Source organism: Elgaria multicarinata, chromosome 9, assembly GCF_023053635.1.
Source record: "Elgaria multicarinata webbii isolate HBS135686 ecotype San Diego chromosome 9, rElgMul1.1.pri, whole genome shotgun sequence".
NCBI lineage: Eukaryota > Metazoa > Chordata > Lepidosauria > Squamata > Anguidae > Elgaria > Elgaria multicarinata.
This window is the reverse complement of record NC_086179.1, coordinates 66,554,339-66,577,086: the sequence shown is the minus strand read 5'-3', so window position 1 is coordinate 66,577,086 and position 22,748 is coordinate 66,554,339. Positions and strand designations below refer to the sequence as shown.

At 41.6% G+C, this 22,748-nt stretch overlaps 1 protein-coding gene across 4 annotated transcripts in view; it reads right to left on the bottom strand.

Moving 5' to 3' along the window:
• Positions 1-21,740, bottom strand: part of ST7 (suppression of tumorigenicity 7) — a 122,833-nt gene extending 101,093 nt beyond the window's left edge. Inside the window, exon 1 of one of the 4 annotated variants that reach the window (XM_063134050.1) lies at positions 21,720-21,740. In XM_063134050.1, coding sequence (XP_062990120.1) covers position 21,720 — 1 coding nt within the window. In that variant the 5' untranslated portion in view covers positions 21,721-21,740. Of the gene's footprint in view, positions 1-17,240; positions 17,273-20,653; positions 20,835-21,719 lie in introns of those variants that run through there. The other 3 variants (XM_063134046.1, XM_063134047.1, XM_063134049.1) reach the window with 3 other exon arrangements.
• Positions 21,741-22,748: the final 1,008 nt, after the last annotated feature.

Sequence of the window (22,748 nt, the reverse complement as noted above, 5' to 3'; positions counted from 1 at the left end):
ATTTGGGTGGCCACTGTAGGAACAGATTACACTATTTCTTTGATTCTAAGACACACTTTTCCCCCCATACAAACATCTCTAAAAATGGGGTGCATCTTAGAATCGCGGGTGTGTCTTAGGGTTTTTCTGTTGGTGGTACTGAAATTAGGGTGCGTCTTACAATCGATGGCATCCTACAATCGAAGAAATACGGTACATTAGATAGACTTTTGGTCAATCCAACACGGCTCCCTTTAAGTAGAGAGGCAACATTATGAGGCTCAACACCAAAATAAGGCACACACTATTTCATTGATCTAATTGGTAAAGTTGATGTTCTCATGACACCCAAAATCTGCTCCCTGAGGCAGCCACCTCATTCTACTTAGTGTTAGGGACAGCCCTGGAGTTTGTGAATACTAAGTCTGGAATTTGTTTCAAAGGTCCATTCAGAACCATTGTCATAAATTGCTTGATTTGCCTCATTATTCATTAGCTCACAGAGCTCTTCCTTCATGTGCAAGTAGGCTGGAAAGGAAAACAGAGGTGTTCCCATAAGTATCTCAGTCACTACAGTCAGCCCATCTGATTCTGTAGTCACGAGATAGCCTTCTAGTCATACATGCCACTTAAAATGCTTTTGAGTTTTTCTCCTGCTGTTGGCCTGCATGAGTTAAAGATATAACTGCATTTAAAATGCACATGTATCTCATTTTTAAACCAACCTACGGCCATGTAGGAAGGCAGATTTACAATCGCATTTCAACCTTCTTGTATTGTTTGCATCACCCACAAACAGAAGTGTTCTATTGGAAGCACATTTTTTTGGTCTTCTACAATTGTTTCCCCATAGACTTGTACAAATTTGGGAATGGTGTGTTTTTTGTTTTCTTTTTATTTGAACACATTAATCTCTTCTCCCTGTATTGAAGTGTCCTTCAGTCACCATTAACAGATATTGTATTTTAAGAGTTAAATTCATAGTGGGACAATTTTCTGCATCCCTCCAAAAATGGATTCAACTGTAACAACGCGGGCTTAAGGACAGAGGAGGAGGATGAGTTATAGACAATGACAATACTCTATGTTTAGAAAAGGGAAAAGAAGCGCAGCAGCTGCAGAAGCTGCCGTTCTCCAGTGGTGCTGGCTGCCTTCCTAAAAATATCACACAAAAAACACACGAAAGTTTGTCCTGCTACAAGAATGTACAAACGTGTGTGTGTGCAGTTAATAAGAGCGAATGGCCATCTCATTTATTTCCACGCCCACAACCAGCTGGTAACAGGAACTGGTCATTAGTTTCATGGTTTTTGTTCCTCCCACTTCCTTCCACATCCCCTATGGGCATGTCTAGATGTGGCGATATCCTGGGGATCGCCCCGGGATTGTCCCTGTGTGTCCACATGACGCACAGGGCATCCCGGGGGCAGGGAGGGAGGATCCCTCCCTTTTCCAGGGATATTGCCCTACCCATTAATTTAGATTTTTCCTGCAATCTCCGGATGATCCTGAGATTGCGGGATATGTGGCCCGCCATCGTGGTTTTGTCCCAGCTCCTCGCAGGTAACTGTGAGGAGCCAGGAACCATGCATGGGGCAAGGAGCTCCGTGCCCATCTGGGGTGGGGAGGCGGGAGCACGAGGTTTTTCTCTCTCTTTAAAACACTTACATTTTGCCCATGAGCACTCATGCGCTCTTCTCCAATTTAAAAAAATGGCGGGCGCGATGTCCTCTTCCTTCCAGGACATTGTGCAGCACATGTAGACGAAGGGGATGATCTCGCGATCACAAAATCGTGAGATCATCCCCCTCCACCCCCCTCCCCTAGCCATGCCCTACCTTTAACCACTTTTAAGATTTTGTTTGCTTGAAAAGGCCTAGCATGCACACCAGCAATGCAGCAGAGAATAATTGTTCAGTTATAGAAGAATAATTTGACAGGGCAATGGAGAAGTGAAATGGACAGAAGTGTATGCAAACCAATTGCTCTGTGGTGCTAGCAGCAGGCAAGCAGGAAATGCAGGAAAAGCGGATAACATATACCATTGTGACAGTTCCACAGTCTAATAGCAGGACACTATATACCTGAATGTGGGATAAGCATGTGCAGGTGTCTCATCTCCCACACCACCTGGGAGTGAGGTATAGTGAAATCAGAAAAAGCGTAACTTGTGAAAGATACTAATGTCCATAAACTGAAGTAAGGGAACTATTCCAAGTCATAATTAAGGTACCTTTAAAAGCACATGTCATTTCAGCTTGCAAAGCATGGATTTGGGGATGAAGCGAAATCTATGATCATGCTGTAACAGACCTTCTGTGGAAATCCAAAAGGGCTATGAAGCTTTCTGGATAGTATCAAGTATGTAACTATTTAGCTTTGTTCTAGCAAATTCCATTTTGAGAAGTTCATTTTAAGACAGCAGTTCAATAAAACTAATTAAGTATAGCACCTATAAGGATGATATTGGATTATTATCCCCTGCCCCCAAAACAACCCTACTTCACAAAGATATGGGTATGCTCTATTCCACCTTGGTTCCTTGAGATAAGACGAAAAAGAAACCAAAATAAATAATTATATAATGGTACTATGGATGGATGCTAACACATGGAAGCCTGGAAAACACAACACAAAGGTAAAGAGTTTTCCTCGAACCCAGTGCACTTGGCTAAGAGTAAGAAAGTCCTCTCATTAGTCCAACAGAGGCCAAATTTGCTTCTGCTTGGTCCTCTATGGCAGTCAAGAAATAAAGTGGAATGCAGCCAGGCTAACCTACCCCACATTAGGAATGATAAGGTGGAGATAACAGAGAATTAGGGAAGGCATGCTGACATTCTTTTACATAATTTCCCCCCTTTAAGTCTATTTATCTTTTCCCCTAGGGAAGTTCAGGAGCATTCCCTATAGATGCACTGGTCTTTCCTACTCCAAACAGCTACTGGTAAAACCTGTAAAATAACATGACTAGTTACACAGCAGGTTACATTAAATTTTTCCATTGGTGGAAGTAGATGAGTTTGCGTGTTGTACTGCAGAAAAAGACTAGTTTGATCATTACATATCCACAGTTCTAGGCACTCTACAGCATATAGAAGAGAGGCAGTTCCAGAACCTCTACACACTGTTTATAGCAGTGGTTCCCAAACTTTTTCAGGTCACTGCCCCCTTGGTTCCACAAACTCACGCCCAGCGCCCCCCTACCCTACACTATAACAATCGTTATTCAGAATAGTGGTTTTCAACGACCCACCAAGGAAGATAATAACAATAAAATTCAAAACAGTAACAATTAATTGAATACTTTATTCAAAATCCAATTGGTGTGCCCCGCCACGCTGGCTGCATACAGAGGCATTCGCTCTCTTTTCCCTCCCTCCCTTGGCAAGCCTGGGGCAGGTGCTTCCCATTTAGGGGGAATTCTAGGAGTTGAAGGACTTTTTTCTGTCTAAACATGCATAAAGTTGTGCCTTTAACTTATCATGTCACACTAGCATGAATACAGGAATCAAATAGGATTTCCTTCTTCAGTGGAACACACTTACTTAGGAGTAAGCAACATTTTGTTATAGGAAAGGATAATGTATTTTAATTAAAATTTAAAAATAATTATCTGCCACCTGGTACAGAGTTTTCCTATGGAAAATCTGGCTGGGACTGAAGTAGAGGGGCACGAATTTTACTGTACTTATTGTCTTTAAATATGGTTAAATATCCCACAGTTACCTTGCTATTCTATTTCTACAATTCATTTTCTCCTGTCTTTTCTTCACCCTCTCTTCATTTTCAGGCTGAATCCTATGCACATTTACCTCAGAGTAACTTCTATTGATCTCAGTGGGGCTTACTTCTGAGTAGACATACTTAGGATTGTGTTGCAGCTCTGTTTTTATGGTGACACAAGATGCATACATACCATCTTTACCAAAAGAACACTTGAAAAAAGGGGGTTGAACACCCTGAAATAAGCAAGGGCAGATAGGAATTGTTTCAGCAAGCATTCTGGAAAAGGTGCTGCTGAATCTTCTTTAGCCAGGAAGGACCTGGGGAACTGCAATTCTCTCTCCCTCCCCCTTTTCTTTTCTCTCCCAATCCTGTTGTAGTCCAGATTTTTTTGGGGGGGAGCACACACACAGACACACAGCATCTCTCTCTCTCTCTCTCTCTCTCCAACCCCCCTCCCTCCAAGCCCCCCCTTCTCTCTCTCTCCAACTCCCCCTCCCCCCAAGCCTCACAATAGCTGCCGGGCTGATTAGGACAGGAGGGCAGCAGCTCAGAGGGGAGATGGCCCCAATCTGCAACTCCTGACAGGGGAAGGGAGCCTGGTGATACCTTGCAGCAGCACAAGCAGTCCTGCTCCCCACCCAGCCTGCTGGCTGACTGCTATTCTTAGCAGCTGCTCTGCCGCCCGCCGTCCTCCACATGCTCCTTCCTCTCCGCCACATGGCTGCTGCTCCCGCCTTGTGCAGCAACTATCGCGAGAGGTCTGCCGGGGCAGCTTGTAGGAGGGAGCAGCTCTGGCCGAGGGAGCGAGCGAGTGAGCGAGCAGGCGGTGGTGGCTCCAGCAGGAAAGAAGTCCTGGGCCCTCCTAGGCAGGAGAAGAGTGGGCAGAGCAGCTTAATTCGCCGCTGTTTCCTGCTCTGCTGCCTCCTGTGGGCGCTTCCCCCACCCCCTACTTCTGGTGGGGCTTGAGATAGGAGGAGAGAGAGCGGCTGAGTGAGTGAGAAAGTCCTTCCTGAGCAGGAGCGGTGTGGGGAGAGCAGCTGAATTTGCCGCGCTTTCCTGCTCGGTCCCTGGGTTTTAGGACCTTCTGGAGAGACCACCTCGAGCGCCCCCCTGCTGCCCCTTTGCCTGTTAGTGCCCCCTGCCATCCCTTTGCCTCTTAACGCCCCCTATGCAATCCCGCAGGGGGCAATACTGCCCACTTTGGGAACCACTGGTTTATAGCTTCTCTGTTTGAAGTTGATGAGAAGCCAAAATTACGCCATGCCAGAAATAGTTGGATTTTGGAAACTCAAAAAGATTCCATCTTCTGGAACCTACTTCCCTCAGCAATATCTTTGTGGTGCTACATGATCACTGAAGAAAAAAAGAGAGCCAAGCTCTGGTGCTACAAAACAAACTTTTTCTTTAATCTTTAATGATTTCTTCGATCTGCTCTACATGTTTTGGAAATATATCCTTCATCAGAAGCAGAGGAAAAACGCACTTTACTGTGATTTCACAAACATTAGCACAAACAATGAAACCTAAATGCAAAAGAAAGCAGTTCTTGGCTTGTAGGGCATCCCCATCGAGCTCTGTAGCATCTCAAAACTCTCCTACTCCTACATGATCGTTACCATAGGACAGATCACAGTTAAAGGGAGAGGAATGTTTGATGAAGGAGCAGGGGAAGGGTTTGAGAGTTAACTGGTAGCATAGCTTACAATAGTCAAGTACAGATTGGGAGTTTTGAGGAAGAATTTGAAGGGATGACAGGGGGTTGCAGGAGTAAAGACCACATGGAAATATACCATAATCCTCTCAGAATTAGTATTATCATATTAGTATTACAATACAAATACATCACAGTTTGATTTCCCCTGGGAAGTATTATGCATGCAAGCCAGTCAGATAGCTTAGACCAATATAAACAATGCAGCATGAAACATAGCAGATAATAGGCTTCATTTATGGAGAAGAATACATTCAGAAATGGAAAAAAGGGTGGGAACAAAACAAAGAAAATACGCACATAATTCAAGAAGGTATCTTTCCATTTGCTTCTCCACCCTGTGAGTTTTATACTGAAAAATGGCTTAAACATTTACCAAACAAATAAATAGCTCTCAAGAAAATAAAAGCACAAGAACATCAGAGAGTATTCAAATGCTAAGTTTATTTCTAGAAAGTTTGCTCACATGAGAATATTGTGTATGGTAATTATAAACAGTTTCATTTTTCCTTGTTGCACTAATCCTGCTAATAGCTATATTTAAATGCACTTTAAATCATGTAAGAAGTTAACTGTAGACTAAGCAATAATAAATCTTTGCCCTGTCTTAGAAGCCAGCCAATTTTGATTCAAACTGAATTATATAGTTTTTCCACAGGCTCAACAGTAACATCTTGTTTGTTCTTTCTGGTGAAAGCACAGCACTGCCATTCCCAGTAAATGCGTCAGCCTGCCGTTGCGTGAGCTACATGTCCATTGTATTAAAAATGGGTCTAGGAAGGTAATGCAGTAGCGTGCCAAAACACCTATTTTAAAATACTAACTCTGTCTCTACAGAGTTAGAGTGTTACAAGAGACCATTAGTATTTCTACAGATCCACAAGTATATCCAACATTTGATAAAAATTTACAGAACTATCTAGGAATGTGTGTCTCAATATACTTCATAAAACTGATTTACTGGTCTCAGCTAGACCAGGGGGTTGTTTTGCGATGATCTCGCGATTTTATGATCGCGAGATTGTCGCACTGATCTACACACGGTGCGGGACATCACGGCCACCAATTTTTTGGTTTTGAAGAAGGAGCGCACGAGCACTCATGTGCAGAAGGCAAGTTGTGTTTTTTAAAAAATAACTTTCCCTACTCCTCCCACCCCACCCCCGATGGACGCAGAGCTCCTGAGACACGACGCCCGCACACACAGGATCAGCCCGAGACCACAGAAAAAGCGGGCCCAAAGGTGAGGGCAAGATCCCAGGGCAAGGGAGGGATCTTCCCTCCCTGATCTTGGGAGACCCTGTGCATCATGTGAATGCACAGGGACATTCCCAGGTATCGCCTCGTCTAGCTATGGCCAAAGTAGATCCAAGCTTCAAATAAGCATAATTAAAACAATATATTGAGAAGCAACGTTTGATCAGATATATATCCCGATTTTATAAGAAACACAACACAAATTACTTAATTTTCTATTTTTCAGCAAATGAGTCCCATTTGGGGACAGAATAGAGGGAAGCAAAGAAAACTCCGTCTGTGTTTTAATCTGCATTTTAATATTGTGAACTGCTAAGAGATTTTATTATATTCAGCGGTATATCAATGTCAGAAATAAATGATAAAAATAAATGTGATAATGCTGCAGGGCTGCCTATATCTCTGACCTACAGGGCAGTTCCTACACCATGATCAGCTGTTAGATCACCACTTCCTAGCATACATGATTCACTTGAAAACACAAAATGAAAATGAAACAACTTCTATTCTTTGTTTCCTGGACTGACAGAAAAACAGTGCAGCAGAACGAGTGACCAGACTGCTAGCGCCAAACCTCCTTTCCTTGGAACGAATATAATCAGATTCATGACTTTAACCAATCATGGATGAGGAACGTGAGGATGAGGAAGACCTATTCTTTCCCAGTACTACTTCCTCACCTTGGCTAAGAAGCCTTCTTCTCAAACCTCAGTGTGAAGTCCCAGTGACATCTCTATCATCCTTTTCTTAAAAGAAAAAAAAGCCCCCTAAAAATAACCATGGCATCATTTGGAGAAAGCCACACGAAGATATTTTTGTAAGTATCCATGACCTGCCAGCAACCTGTAAAAATAGACTTGAAAGAGATCCTCTGAATCAACATCTGATACCATTGCCATCATATTAGACAGTCGTTTTTCTTCTTTGTCATCACCAATAGGAGAAAGGATTTCTGGCAGACAAAGGACTCACCCTTTTTTTGATAGGACTAAACTCTGTTTATATTCAGATGTAGGCATGTCACTGTTACCTAAAAATCTAGATCCAGAAATTTTTGATGCATCCTACAGTAAGAGCTCAAAAAGGCAGACTAGGGAGAAGAGAAGAAGGGAACTCTCTTCATCATAAGAACAATGGGGTGATGAAGATGGAGAAGGATGTGGAAGTTACCCCCCCCCCTCCAAGCTTGCCAACTTCCTCTTCCCCTTAATATCCAAACACTTCTTCCGGTTGACTATTTGTGGGCTAGGCAAGGAGCCTTCTTTCAGAAAAGTCTCTAGACGCGTCCCTCAACCTTCCATATCCTGGGCCAAGGCTGATGCAAGTTTCAGCACGTACAACTGAACTGATCCTCTCTGTGAACTCGTCATAGCACATAAGTAGCTTACTATGAGTGCCACTAGACTGCTTTAAAGACGGAAAATACAAATTCATGGAAGATAGAATTATCTATCTATAATAACTAAATGAAACCTCCATTTTCAAAAGCAGGGTGCCAACAACTAATTGTAGCTCTGCCAGCAGCATCTGGAAGCATCCGGTTCACCACTGTTGGAAAAAAATGCTGGACTAGTGGACAGTTGGTCTGATCCAGCTCTTCTTATAGTCTTGTATCCTTTAATGGTGATCCTTGGGTTCTTTTTTGCTTCTGAGGGAGGTAAAAAGCTTGCACTGCTAGTGTTCAAAAGTGGAGCCTACATACACTTTTCCAGGCAAATCATCTGTTACATCAGCATGTTACAAGCATTCTCATGTTTGTATGACATATTCCACTCTAACCCACCGCAGGCCTATAAAGTATTTAAGAAAGACAGAAAATAAAACAAATAAAAGAAAATATTCCTAAAAATAAACCACTTGTTACAATTTAACCTAGTGTGCATCTTTATTTGCCACACTGGGAAGTTTCAACTGAATTCTTGACACATACAGACATACCTCCCCCCTCAACATTTATAGATCAAGCAGTTTTCTATGGTTTTTCAAGCTACATTTAGATATAACAGACATATAGCCAATGAAGGTCTCCCCATAATAATTAATATCACAAGTACAAAGACCCAGTGATATATAAATAGTATACTATATAATATATACACAATAAAACCATATAGTTGTTTAAATATATACAAATCTTAAATTACAAAAGATGCAATTGATACTATCAACCTTCAACTATGGATCACTATTATAAATCTGTTTTCAGTTTTACACACCAATTTGTAATGAATTCAGTAAGCTGAAAATTATAATGTCTATTTCCATATGGAACAATTGGATGGATGTCATTCATGTTTCTTTAAAACTGATGTGTGATGTATAAGATACTGGGCTGGTTCACGTGACACTAATAATAATAATAATAATTCAAGGTTGTGCGAGGCTTGTTTAACCCTCAAATAATCCACGGCGTCCATATTTGCATGACACAATGCAAGCCCCGATTGCCCTGATCAGCAGTTACATATTCAAAACATGCTGCGACTCATCATGGATTATTTAACCCATGATACCCTGCTATGTCATGCGAACCAGTTGCTGTCCATTTAAGGGAGTAGTTGGAATTGTTACAGGTGTTACTAGCTGACAAAAACATTAGGTGTGTTCATTCTTTCCTTAAGCTTGTGAACTGAAGAGAAACTTCTAGACAGCTTGTTTTTGAAATAGAAGCATAATTTATAGCTAAGTGTAATTTGGGTTAGATTTTTTAAACGTTTTCATGTAGCATGGTATCAAGCAGTGAATTATATAAGTCTTTCAGAAAGCATTGTCTATAAAGACCGACATTGCAAGTTCAAAGTATTACACTTATCACAAAACTATTTTGGGAGGACTACTGCTTGTTAATGACTCAAGCTGGAATCTGACAAAAATTACACACACACACACACACACACACACACACACACACACACAGATAGAATCAGATGACATTGTTTACATGTACTTGGGGAAAGCCTTTATATTGAAATGGACTTCTACTGGTGAGCCATAGTTGTAACTTGTATCTATTGTAATTAAATATATGCATGTCTTTAAACATCTCAAGACTAACTTCTCAGTTAAGTCTAGATCTAACACCTTATGTCTAAAACATTTCCATAGGCATTTAACCAATCTTTGCACTGTTCATCTTCTTGCAGCCAACAAAGTGAGGCAACCTTCACACATAGTATAAAGAAATAAAGACTACATATAAATATACATCAAAGAAAATTCTTGTTTTATATATACCACCTGAAACATAAACTCTAATAGAATTAGGGGGTGATCCAATGCATGTTTAGACAGAAAAAAAGTCTTACAACTCCCCAGAGTCTAGCCAGCCAGCCATGCTGGCTGTGGCTGGAGCATGCTGGTAATTGTAGGACTATTTTCTGTAGGACTATTGCATCCTCAAATGGTGTTTGTGGTTTACTCAATAAGAAGCCTTCAAAAGAAATTGCTATTCATTACTCCCTCTGGTTGCATTTTGTCATCTTGCAGCACAGAAGCTCTCAGCTGTGAATCACAACAATACAATAAACATCATACCATGCTTATTTGGTTCGGTTAATGTTTACATGTGCGAGTTCAGGAATTTCTGGTGTTTATACCTACTGTTTTAAAAGAGAGAAAAGGAAAAATCATAGATGCCTTGTCTCTTGGACTCCTAAATTTTCTTTTAGCAGGTAAGAGTTTGGCATACTTCTAAAACTCAGGTGCAGGGCTTTAAAACACTAAGGAATTTGTATGTGCCATCTCTTGGTTACTGTACATTGTTAGCCATTTCCCCATTCTGAAATCTCTTGTAGTACATTCAACATGTTTATGATAAACAATATCATCATGTATATTTTTGAAACATCCAAAAGAGAAGAAACTAAACTTTTCAATTAAGGTAAGTAATAGTGGCCAGCCTTCCCCATACATGCTGATGAGGATGGAAGTTGTAATACAACACATTTGGAAGCAACCAAAATACAAGGGAAGGCTGGTACTGATACCCAAGGTCTGTCTATATGGGCCGGATGGAGGAACCTCAGGATTGGGGGCCAAATTCGGCACTCTAGGGTTCCCCAGTTAGCCCATGCCCTTCTTTCCCAGGGCCCCACCCCAATCCCACAACCACCAATCCTTTGGTGGTTTCCCAGCTTTTGTGAAGTTTTTCACCATTTTAAAAGGTTGAAATGCCTCCTCTAAGGCAGTAAGAGCTTTAAGTTACAATACACTTAATCTGCTTTGTCTTTAACCCCACCCATCAAAGGAATGCAGCCCTCAAGAAGTTCCCCAAAACTGAATTTGGCCCTCAGGCTGAAAGAGGTTCCCCACCCCTGGATTTTGTGGCTCTGTCTATAACTAGTTTGCCTCCTATCTAGCGGGTCGCTCTTTCAGCGTGTTGGCTAATGGCAACTCATCTTCTTCTTTTCCCCTTTCAGTAGGGGTTCCCCAAGGCTCAGTGCTTGGTCCGTTGTTGTTTTCTTTATACATGTTGCCCTTGGGTAATCTTATTCAATCTCATGGCCTCCAATATCATCTGTATGCCGATGATACACAATTATATCTTTCATCTCCGGATCTTTCTCCTGATGTTCACGATCGTATCTCAGCATGTCTTTCAGATATCTCAGCTTGGTTGCTTCATCGTCGTTTGAAACTTAATATGACAAAGACTGAATTGCTTGTTTTTCCTCCTAAACCTTCTCCTCATCTCTCATTCTCTCTTACTGTCAATGATGTTATGCTTACTCCAGTCAAGGAAGCTCGTAGTCTTGGCTTTATATTTGATTCCTAGCTCTCCTTTATTCCTCATATTGAGGCAGTAGCTAAATCCTGTCGTTTTTTCCTGTATAATATTGCCAGGATTTGATCATTTTTGTCTGTCTCTTCTGCCAAGACTCTTGTTCATGCATTGGTTATTTCTCGGTTGGACTACTGCAACCTTCTTCTCACTGGCCTTCCTTCTTCTCACATCAGGCCGTTGGTTTCTGTTCACCACTCTGCTGCTAAGATCATCTTCTTGGCTTGCCGCTCTGACCATGTAACTCCACTTCTGAAATCTCTTCATTGGCTTCCAATTCACTTCAGAATCCAATATAAACTTCTCCTGTTGACCTACAAAGCTTTTCACTATCTAGCTCCTTCCTATCTCTCCTCTCTCATCTCACACTATTGCCCCGCTCGTGCTCTTCGCTCCTCTGATGCCATGTTTCTCGCCTGCCCAAGGGTCTCTACTTCCCTTGCTCAGCTTCGTCCATTTTCTTCTGCTGCCCCTTATGCCTGGAACGCTCTACTAGAACATTTGAGAACTACAAGTTCAACCGCAGCTTTTAAAGCTCAGCTAAAAACTTTTCTTTTTCCTAAAGCTTTTAAAACTTGATTTTGTTCTGACTTTATACTGTTAGTTTTACCCTACCCAGTGCCTGTTTACCCTACCCTGTGCCTGTTTGCTTTCTCTTCCCCTCCTTATTGTTTTATTAGAATGTAAGCCTATGCGGCAGGGTCTTGCTATTTACTGTTTTACTCTGTACAGCACCATGTACATTGATGGTGCTATATAAATAAATAAATAAATAATAATAATAATAATAATAATAATAATAATAATAGACTGGATATATTTATTCACAGCATCCGATGCTGTGGTCACATGTGCCATAAACTTCAACCTATTTTGTCACTTGTCTGTACCTCAGGGATGGTGAAACTGTGGCCTTCAAATGTTGTTGGACTAGAAATCATAAAACTACGTTTTTTACACTTACACTGAATTTTAAAATGACTTGCCACACAGGCTTGCCATTTGGCCTTTACTAATCAGTTAGTTCCCACATACAAACAATTGCTATATATAGCTTGCCATCTCTGCAAACTGGTTGTAAAAGAGGCCAAGATAAATGCTTCAGCTGATTCCAAACTTTCCAGCTTCGCTAAGGTATCTGGGGAGTACTCCATGTAGTACCAGTCCAATTCTCTGCCGGCTTTCCTTTTATGTCCCCCTGCTTCAGTCAACTGAAAGCATTAGCACCAACTTCAAGAATTATAATAATCTGTCTCTCTGTCACACGCACACACAGAGCATTTCATGTTTTCTGCATCTTTCCCCCTCAGCTACCCATTTTATCTGTTCTTGAGCTGTGGGTCTCCTCACAACGCTCTCTCGTCCCGCTCTCCCTGTTCCACACCCCTTCTGCTTGCTTAATGTGGAATGTAAGCCCTCAATGCCAGGTCTGTCTCACTGCTTTCTTTTTTTTTCTTTTCCTGTACAGTGTCTACTGCATTAGCACTAAACAAATTCTGGATAAGAGCAATACAATATAGTCTCACTTCCAGTCATAAAAGGTAGAGAAGAGGTCCTTTCTTCAGTTTTAAAAATAAAATAAAGGGAAGAAAACCAACTGAAACTGTCAAAGTTATTTTTAGGAAGTCACATTTCAGATTTATCAGCTTTCCTGTGAAACAAAAGCTTCTCAGGAGTCTCTTTGTCTGGGTTGTCACAAGCTTGCTGCAGTAAATATGACTTTTATTGCTGTAATAATAATGAAATCCTTAATTTTTATAGAGTTTAGAAAGAAAGGCTACAATCCGACACAGAACCAACTGGGGTTAAGTTCATTGATTTCAATGGGCTTCAGTGTATTTAATTCTGCATTGGATTGTGGCCAATAACTTTACATACTTGATTTCTAACTAATTTAAACAAACAAAAAAGAAATTAATAAAAGGGCAAGATTTTAAAAAGCATATTTTTAAAAGATATACCACATACCACGCCCACACAATATTTGAAAAATCTGCAGCTTTAAGGAAATGTTCAAAGACTATCAAGGCTAAGAACAGGCTCAGGTTATTTTGTACTAAGACAAGAACAAGATTTATCTTCAGATGCTTATTTTAGTTTCTTGCCTGACACACTGAATGTGCTGTTTTCTTTCCTTGCTATGAACAGATATACTAACACAACAATTATTTTACATCACACATTTAGTAATTCTTATCGTCAGACATTTATTTCTGGGAATATTTTCAATTCTCCTCGAGAGATAATTAATTGGGCCATATCATCTCCTGGAGCAGTACCAATTGCCCCCCAAGTTGTCAATCCAGAAGTAAAGGAGGCATCTGGAAGTAACTTTAATAGGAAACTACTTGGTACCCCAGATCCATCACAATGTCTATGGTGGCCTTCCCATAAAAGTAATTCCTGACAATTACTATAGTTATCCTCTTTATAAAATGAATGTAACCCAGGTTTACTTTTCACTGAGTGCTAAACCTGATCTGACAATGCAGTCCTATGTCTGTCTATTTTGATCCTATTAAGGTCAATGGAGATTACTGCCAGGTAACTGGGCACAGGTTTGCAGCCTGAATGTACCACATCAGACTAAGGGTATGAATATTTTCCCCATGCAAAAATATTTCTACCTACAGAAAACTAAAATGTTAGGGAGAAGGCTAATTGCCTCAGTGAGCAGTAGCAGCAGCATTTTAGATTAAAACAAGTATCCTCTAAAATACAAACAACTAAACACCAGTAACAACTATAAATAAATCTAGTGATACATTCAACAATCCATCATATGGGCTAGTCCTGAGGACTATAGTTTTAAGGGTTAAAAAAGAAGAAGAATATTTTGAGATTTTAAATAAGTTTCATTTAAGAGAGGAGCTAAGGTGCTTACAAAATCATTTATGTAAGGAAATGGTAAGTTAGGGCATTCACCTTAACCTCCACGATATGTAAGCAATAAAGAAGCTCTATGGTCTCTGTCTTGCTCACACACACTTTCCCACAGGGTGCTTTTACATTATATTTTATATCATGTTTTTATATTGTTTGTTTTATACTTTGAATGGTTTTAATTTTTGTGAACCGCCCAGGGGCTTTGGCTATTGGGCGGTATAAAATGCAATAAATAAATAAATAATAAATAAATCCTATGCATGTTTAGATAGAATGAAGTCCAGAATGGCTGGCTGTGGAATGCTGGGACTTGTATTTTCTTTCTGTCTATTCATAGGATTGCATTTATAATCTTTCAACCTAATGCCAAGCCATTAGCTACCTTAACATTAAAAATATCCATGGTTATTTCATAATGTTGTTGTGATTATTTTTACACATAATCTATAAATATTCCATATCAAAAGTAATACAAATGCACACAGAAACTATATAAAAAAACAACCAACAAGTATTTGAAAAGCACTGAAGATCAAAATGAATTTCCTGGCAGGCCTATCTATGGAGATGATCAAAAAGTTACAGTACTACCACTAAAAAAGTCCAACTCCGAAGTTCCAAACACAGAGAGAAGTTTCATTACAAAAGAATAAAATCTTAAGCAGAACTTCCTCAGGTCATCTTAAAGAAAGAGGAGGTAAATATATGGGAGAAGGCACTCTAGAAGTTAAATGAGCCCAGAATATTTCAGGTTTGGGCAATAACCTGCACTTTGAATTGGACGTAAAAGCAAACGGGAAGCCAATGTAATTGGGTAACAATAGATTGAATATGCTTCCTAAAGGTGATCCTGTCAAGAGACAGCAGAATTTTGCAGCTTCCAAACTGGCTTGAAGAATAGCCTCACATAGATTATTTTACACTACTCCAGCCTAGAGATGATCAAAGATGTAGAACATTTGCCAAGGTCTCCTCCCATCATTATGTGTAGCTCACCAGCATGGCACATGACACACTCCCTAATGCATTTTGCTCATGCTATTTCAGCCCTTATATCCCGGAATTTCTGAGGTTGCATTTATAACGATTTTTGGGCATCTTACAGTTTACTTATAGACTATGTGCTGTGTGCATGCTACTGTTGCGGTTATTACATATCCTGCAGAGTGCCTTCACTTGCAGACCCTCAGTGATAGTCAATCCCTTGGCAGCTGCGTGGCAGGTGGTATGTGGCTCTGCACAGGAGAAAGTAGGTCTGTCCACCATTTGCTGCTATCCTCAGTGGTGGATCAAATCCACCAATTAATTTTTTGGGAGTGAGGGAGATTATTCTTCCTTCACACCTCCACATCTGCAACAGGAACACCTCAGCCCAATGCTATCTTCCTTTCTCACTTGCTTTCACCCAGCTGCCTAGTAAATTGCCCCCTCATTGCTAGCATCGCCGAGGAAAGAGCAGAGGAGAAAGAGACATAGGGGAGGGGGAAGTGGCAGCAGCAAAGGGGCATTTTGGTGGGTGCTGCCATACAAGAGCAGCCCCCCATCCTTTTCCTCTTCCTCCTCCATAATTTTTCCTCCCACTTCTTCTATGCTCACGTGACTTTTCAATCTCGCCCTACCTCTCCCGCAGTTAGAACACTATGCAATTTTGTGTGGTATGCAATTGCATTATAAACATGGTAGATACTGCACCATATTCAGTAGCATGTACCCCAATGGAACTATTGTGTTTTTTTAGAAACACTACCACACTGCTGACTTGCAAACAGGCTCTATGCAGATCCTCCCCTTGCCATCAAAGAAGAGTCACAGACAGTATATCTGATATAACTGGTAGAATTACTTCACTATTTATTGAGTAGACAGTATGAGTTCATGGTTTATTTGATTGCAAAGCACTTTTCTCAAACTGAGTCATTCTCTGACTCTCACACCTATATAGATCTATACATTTTATTTTTCCTTGAGTTACAAAACATCACATTCAACATTCCCATCTCTATATACAGAGAGTTTCAAGTTCAAATCCATAGTTCTTTGTCCATATCTCATGAAAAATACTCAAGATAGCACCAATAAGAAAATAATTTATCCTTCTTTAGTTTAAAATAATGCATTAAATTTTTACCCTTGTCAACTATTGTCAAATATATCTCTCTGGACCACATATAACGAATAACACAAAATCAGCACCCATAATTATTTTATAATATGCATATACATATTCTGTTTCAGTAAACACAAATTAAAATATTAATTTGTACTAAGTAGCAGTTGATCCTGGCAGCCCATCTCTGAGCCCATTCCATGTGATTGTTTCCACGTACGTCTACTATTCTCGCCTACCTTTCCATTTATAGCTTTGGATGTTGGCTGAGAATATCACTTCCAAATATGCTAACACAAACACAATGAAAGCAGCAAGGTGCACAAAGTAGAATGGCCACAAACCATATACATTGACAGTAGTGACTACACTGAGTAAACGATCCAATAGACATTATATATTTGGAATTTCAAAAAGCTTGGACAAACTCCCTCAACAAAGGGTCTTAAGAAACTTGGTGATCATGCAGTAAGAAAACAAATGTACAAACAGATTGGTTACTGGTTAAAAAATGGAAAACAGAAGGTAGAAATCTATGGTAAGTTTTCCAAATGGAGGGAAATTAAACTGTAACTCTCTACAGGATCTTGTGCAATTTAATATTCATAACTTATTTGCCAAATTTGTAGGTGCCACCAAATTATACAAGTTGTTGAAATGCCAAACAAGCTATCAAAACTCAAAAAGGACCTCCAAAATCCAGGCAAATTGGCCACAAAACAGAAAATAATATAAAGGGTGCTTGCAGACAGAAGACTCTTATTGCTAACAACCAAAAGGCATTCTTCAGCTACTTTGTCTTTTCTTCCACAATGAGTTTGTTTTTGGTAAGAAGAAAAAAACCCAGAAGAAACAGTAGGAAAATAAGCATGTACTACAAACTGAAGATGCCATCATCTGGACCCCCTATAAAATTCCGTGAATAAGGCAGTGTAATTTCACAATAAAAGCCTAGTCTAGAAACACCTTTAGTGTAAGTGCAAATTATGCACATTAGGGCAACCTAATTGGAAATAAGCCTTATGCTTGATTCTCTCATGTATTCGGAGCCAATTAATTACTTCTTGGTTTGGATAAACCACAGTTTCCCATTACATTGGAACCTGCAAATTAAAGTTTGCCCTTGCCCTCCAGCTAATTAGCAACCAACTGGTTCAGCAAAGCTAGAGTTTGTTGTTTCATTCAAACTTGTTTCCAATCCTCATTTAGAAGGTAGGTGCAACCCATAACTTGACCATTGGCATATCAGCAAACTATGGTTTGCTTGAACAAGAAAGCAACTAATTGACTCCGAGCATAGGAAAGGAAAAGGAAGTGTACCACCACAAATCTGACTTCCATCTCCCATGGTGAGGGTACAGAAATGTTACATGTGAATATTGACTACCGTTCCGGTGTCCCATCTCATGAAAGATAATAATAGAGCTAAAAAAGCTCAACTAACAGTGCAACCCTATGCACATCTACTCAAAAGCACATCCCATTGACATCTATGGCACTTACTCCTAGTTACTGAAACCTTAAAATATCAAGGGGTTGGAGCAACTTTCCTACCAGGAAGTAATGAACTGCTTGGAACTATGCCATTTAGAAAAAGAATGACTACTAAGGAGTATCATAACGAAAATTTAGAAAATTATGAACCATGCTGAGGAAATACAGAAAGGTCTCCTCTCTTCTTTTATATCTCTTTACTTTAGGTTCAGGAAAAGGAATCTCACACAGCACGGGGTGGGCAGAAGGTATCTGGGCAAGCCAATCAAATTCCTTTTGTTTTTAAATTAAAGTTGAATATTGAGAATTCCCCCCTCAAGATTTATTTATTTATTTATTTTATTACATTTATATACCGCCCCCCAGCCAAAGCTCTCTGGGCGGTTTACAACAATTAAAAATAGTAGACATTAAAAGTATACAAAAAAATTAAAAAACATAAAAACAGTATAAAAACAACAACAGTATTCATTTAAAACAACAATTCTGGGGTCCATTAAAACAAACTTAACGTTATTAAATGCTGTTAAAATGCCCGGGGGAACAGAAAGGTCTTGACCTGGCGCCGAAAAGATAACAACGTTGGCGCCAGGCGAGCCTTATTGGGAAGATCATTCCACAGTCGGGGGGCAACCACTGAGAAGGCCCTCTCCCTTGTTGCCATCCTCCGAGCTTCCCTCGGAGTAGGCACTCGGAGGAGGACCTTAGATGTTGAGCACAGTGTACGGGTAGGTTCATGTCGGGAGAGGCGTTCCATCAGGTATTGTGGTCCCAAGCCATGTAGGGCTTTATAGGTTAAAACCAGCACCTTGAATTGGGCTCGGAAACATATAGGCAGCCAATGCAAGCGATCCAGAATCGGTGTTATATGCTCAAATCTTCCTGTTCCAGCTATCAATCTGGCCGCCGCATTTTGCACAAGCTGCAGTTTCCAGACCATCATCAAAGGCTGCCCCATGTACAGGGCGTTGCAGTAATCTAATTTGGAAGTTACCAAAGTATGGACAACTGAAGCTAGGTTATCCCTGTCCAGATAGGGGCGTAGCTGGGCCACCAACCGAAGTTGGTAGAAGGCACTCCGTGCCACCGAGGCCACCTGTGCCTCAAGTGACAAAGATGGTTCTAGGAGAACCCCCAAGCTACGAACCTGCTCCTTCAGGGGGAGTGCAACCCCATCCAGAACCGGTTGAACACCCCCCATCCGATCAGAGGAACCACCCACCAGCAGCATCTCAGTCTTGTCTGGACTGAGCTTCAGTTGATTAGCCCTCATCCAGTCCATTGTTGCAGCCAAGCACCGGTTCCGCACCGGTTCGTCTTCTTCACACACAAAATCATTTTATGAAATGTATTGCCACATGTTACAATGCTGGCCACCTGACTAGAGGGCTTTCAGGCAGCATTACACACAGGGCTAAGTGAAGTGATCATCTCAGGCATCAAATATACTGGGGGGCTTTGGTAATTGTTCCCATCCTCCCGAACCGGTGGCTGCAATGCTTGCTCTTTGCTGGCCTGGCCGGCTCTCTCAACCAGTCCACCTTCTCCCAACACCTCACAAACAGCCCCTGACCAAGCGAGCAGGTAGAAAGACAGCCAATCCAGGCTATGTGCTCCAGAAGGCCTCACAAATGCCCCATGTGCTGCTCTGCTAACATATCCTGGAGTGGCAGCAGCTGCATTGCAGCATTTGTTCAATGGCCAGCGAGCGACACTGAGGTCTTAAGGACAGAACTGTATGTGCCCCTGTGTGGCCTGCCATGCGCCCCTGTGTTAGCCTACTGCCCTCAGCTGCAGTGGAAGAGCCTTGTCCCATCGTCAGTGTTTAAGTAAGATACAACTGCCACCAGTCTGGTTGGCTTATGGGTACACCATATCGTGTTTTCACCTCAAGCAGGAAAATGCCAAATTTATGGAGCGTAAGTCTATCAGCAACTATTAGCCACGATTGCTGAATGGAACCTCCATGTATAACCGGGGCTGGGGGGCTGGCTATGGCTAGAGACAGAATTCTGATCTAATCCAGCAAGACGATTTTTAACATATGCTGAAAAGCCTTGGCCAGTATTTCCTGCCCCTTTCTCCCCCCACCCCCAGACTACTGTGTAGGGTCCTCACTTCACCATGGGCTGTTTGCGGCTCCCCCTCCCCCCCTTTTTTTTTTAGCCCCACCATTTCTTCCCAAACTGAATAATTCCCGTGAACAAGTATTGGAGGGTGAGGGCGGCTATTAGGAGAGAAAAGTAAGGAATTCAACTCGAAAAACGTATCTTGCCTTGTGGTGCGTCTCAAGTGTCTGCAAAGCAGCTGGTTTTTTAAAAAACTACCAGCAACAAGAACCCGGGGAGCCTGAGAAGCACACCACTCCCTTGCTTCAGCCCAGACCTAAAACCTTGCGCGTGTGGAAAAATAAGATTAAAAAGGGTGCCACAGCTGCTACTTAAAGCAACGGTGCTTTTCAGCCTGGGGGGAAGGAGAAGGAGGAGGAGGAGGAGGAGGGGGGGGGCAGAGAAAGTTTTCAACACACGACGCCTTCTTCCCTCAGGACCCATCGCCCCCGTAGCCCCTTCCCTTCTCTCCCGCCAAGCCGGGGCTGCAGCCACGTCCGTCCCTCTTTCTTTTCTCTGTCTCTCGCGCATAAAGTTGCCCCTTCGGCGTCAAGTTTTAGCCCAGGAAGGGGAGAGGGGCGCGCTCGCTGGCTGGCTTCGTTTACCTGTGGTCAAGTTGTCACTGATCTTGAGAGGCACCCTCAGGATGTAGACCAGGAAAAGCATGACGAAGAACCACAGGGTCCACAGATAAGTCCACGACCAGACGATGCACGACTTGAGCTGCTCCAGAAAACCGGCCCCAGCTTCAGCCATGTTTTTGAAGACAAGGGGAGCGAGAGAGGGAGAGACTCTGGAGGGAGAGCAAAACCACACGCGCGCTCCAGCCCTGCTCTCTGCTGCCACAACCTCGCACACTGTGCATTTCTGGGATGATTCATGTCTCCCAAAGTAACGTCTCCCCCTTCCACCTCCGCCCCCTCGCCGGGTTTCCATGCAGGCATCTATCGAAGCTACCACTTCAATTGTAAACAAACACAGCGGTAATGAGGACTGCTTGCAACAGCCCACACTTCTGTCCCTTCCTCTGTGTGCACACGCATAGGCAGAAGCCAATGCTCCTCATTGCAAATTGCAATGCAGAAACTTCTGAACTGTCTTGGGGGCGAAGGGGAAGTGGCAGCAAGAAAAGCCTTTCACAAGAAGGCCTTCAGGCACATTAAACTTTGCCTCTTTTTTAGTAGTCTCGGATGCCACCCCCACCCCCCATGGTAACAATTCATAAGGATCCCCTAAAGATCTTGAAGTTTAAAATATATGTGCAGATTTTGCATCTCACTTTGATATGACCTTTGCATATGTTCCAAGTATCCTTATATTGTCTTTATTTTTTAATTTGTAAATCAAAATATGTGTGTGCGCGTTTATGTGTGTGTTGAGGATGTGCTAGTTTACCTTCCCCTCCTATTAACTGCCTATAGTAAATATTGCTAGATATATTTAATTGCAGCTATTCTATTATACAATTAGGTACCATTGTGGATCAGACATTGGGCCACTTCACATGTAATGCTAAACCACCCTGAAAATAAGCTACTGTGGGGTGTTTGCATGCTAATCCACGTTACTCCTTGACAGACCATCAGGTACCAGTTGCAACCCGTCATATCCTAATCTCCACAGCCCAGCCTCCCTCCCCTCTCTGGTCGCTACTCTTTTCGGAGCACTTACTTCATTTGCCACCTTGTTAATGCCTTAATTCGTATTTCCATGCTTTTTGAAAGATTGGTAAATATTAAATCATCTTTACACTTATCTGAAGCCAAAGGGGCTTTTTTCAGGGAGGGGGGGGGAGTTCTGTGTACAATTGCTTTGATTATAAATCAACTTACACACTCACATCATTGATTAGTGATTTTATTAGTTTTATCTTAAAGATCGGTTTGGACAGTAGAAAAAAGGACTTGTCAGTAATGTGCTAGTGGTTGCTAAAATTCTGGTTGTGAAAAAAATAGCACTCTTCATTTAAAAGTGCTAATTACCAAAGATGCCTAAATTTATTGAGTACATTTGCCTCAGAGACAGGAAGCACTACGTTAGTGTTTTGGAGCTTTAGATTTTCTGAAAGATAGATGCAATATTGACATTGATAGATTTCTGCTTTTCTAGTTTAAAATATTTTATTAAGAGTTAACCAGGGAGTTCCAGAAAAACATCTATTTCTGTTTTATTGACTATTCTAAAGCCTTTGACTGTGTGGATCATAACAAACTGTGGCAAGTTCTTGGTGGTATGGGGATACCAAGTCATCTTGTCTGCCTCCTGAGGAATCTGTATAACGAACAAGTAGCAACAGTAAGAACAGACCACGGAACAACGGACTGGTTTAAGATTGGGAAAGGAGTACGGCAGGGCTGTATACTCTCACCTTACCTATTCAACTTGTATGCAGAACACATCATGCGCTTGACGAATCCAAGGCTGGAGTTAAAATTGCAGGAAGAAACATTAACAATCTCAGATATGCAGATGACACCACTTTGATGGCTGAAAGCGAGGAGGAACTGAGGAGCCTTATGACAAAGGTGAAAGAAGAAAGTGCAAAAGTTGGGTTGCAGTTAAACCTCCAAAAAACCAAGATTATGGCAACCAGCTTGATTGATAACTGGCAAATAGAGGGAGAAAACGTGGAGGCAGTGACAGACTTTGTATTTCTGGGCGCAAAGATTACTGCAGACGCTGACTGCAGCCAGGAAATCA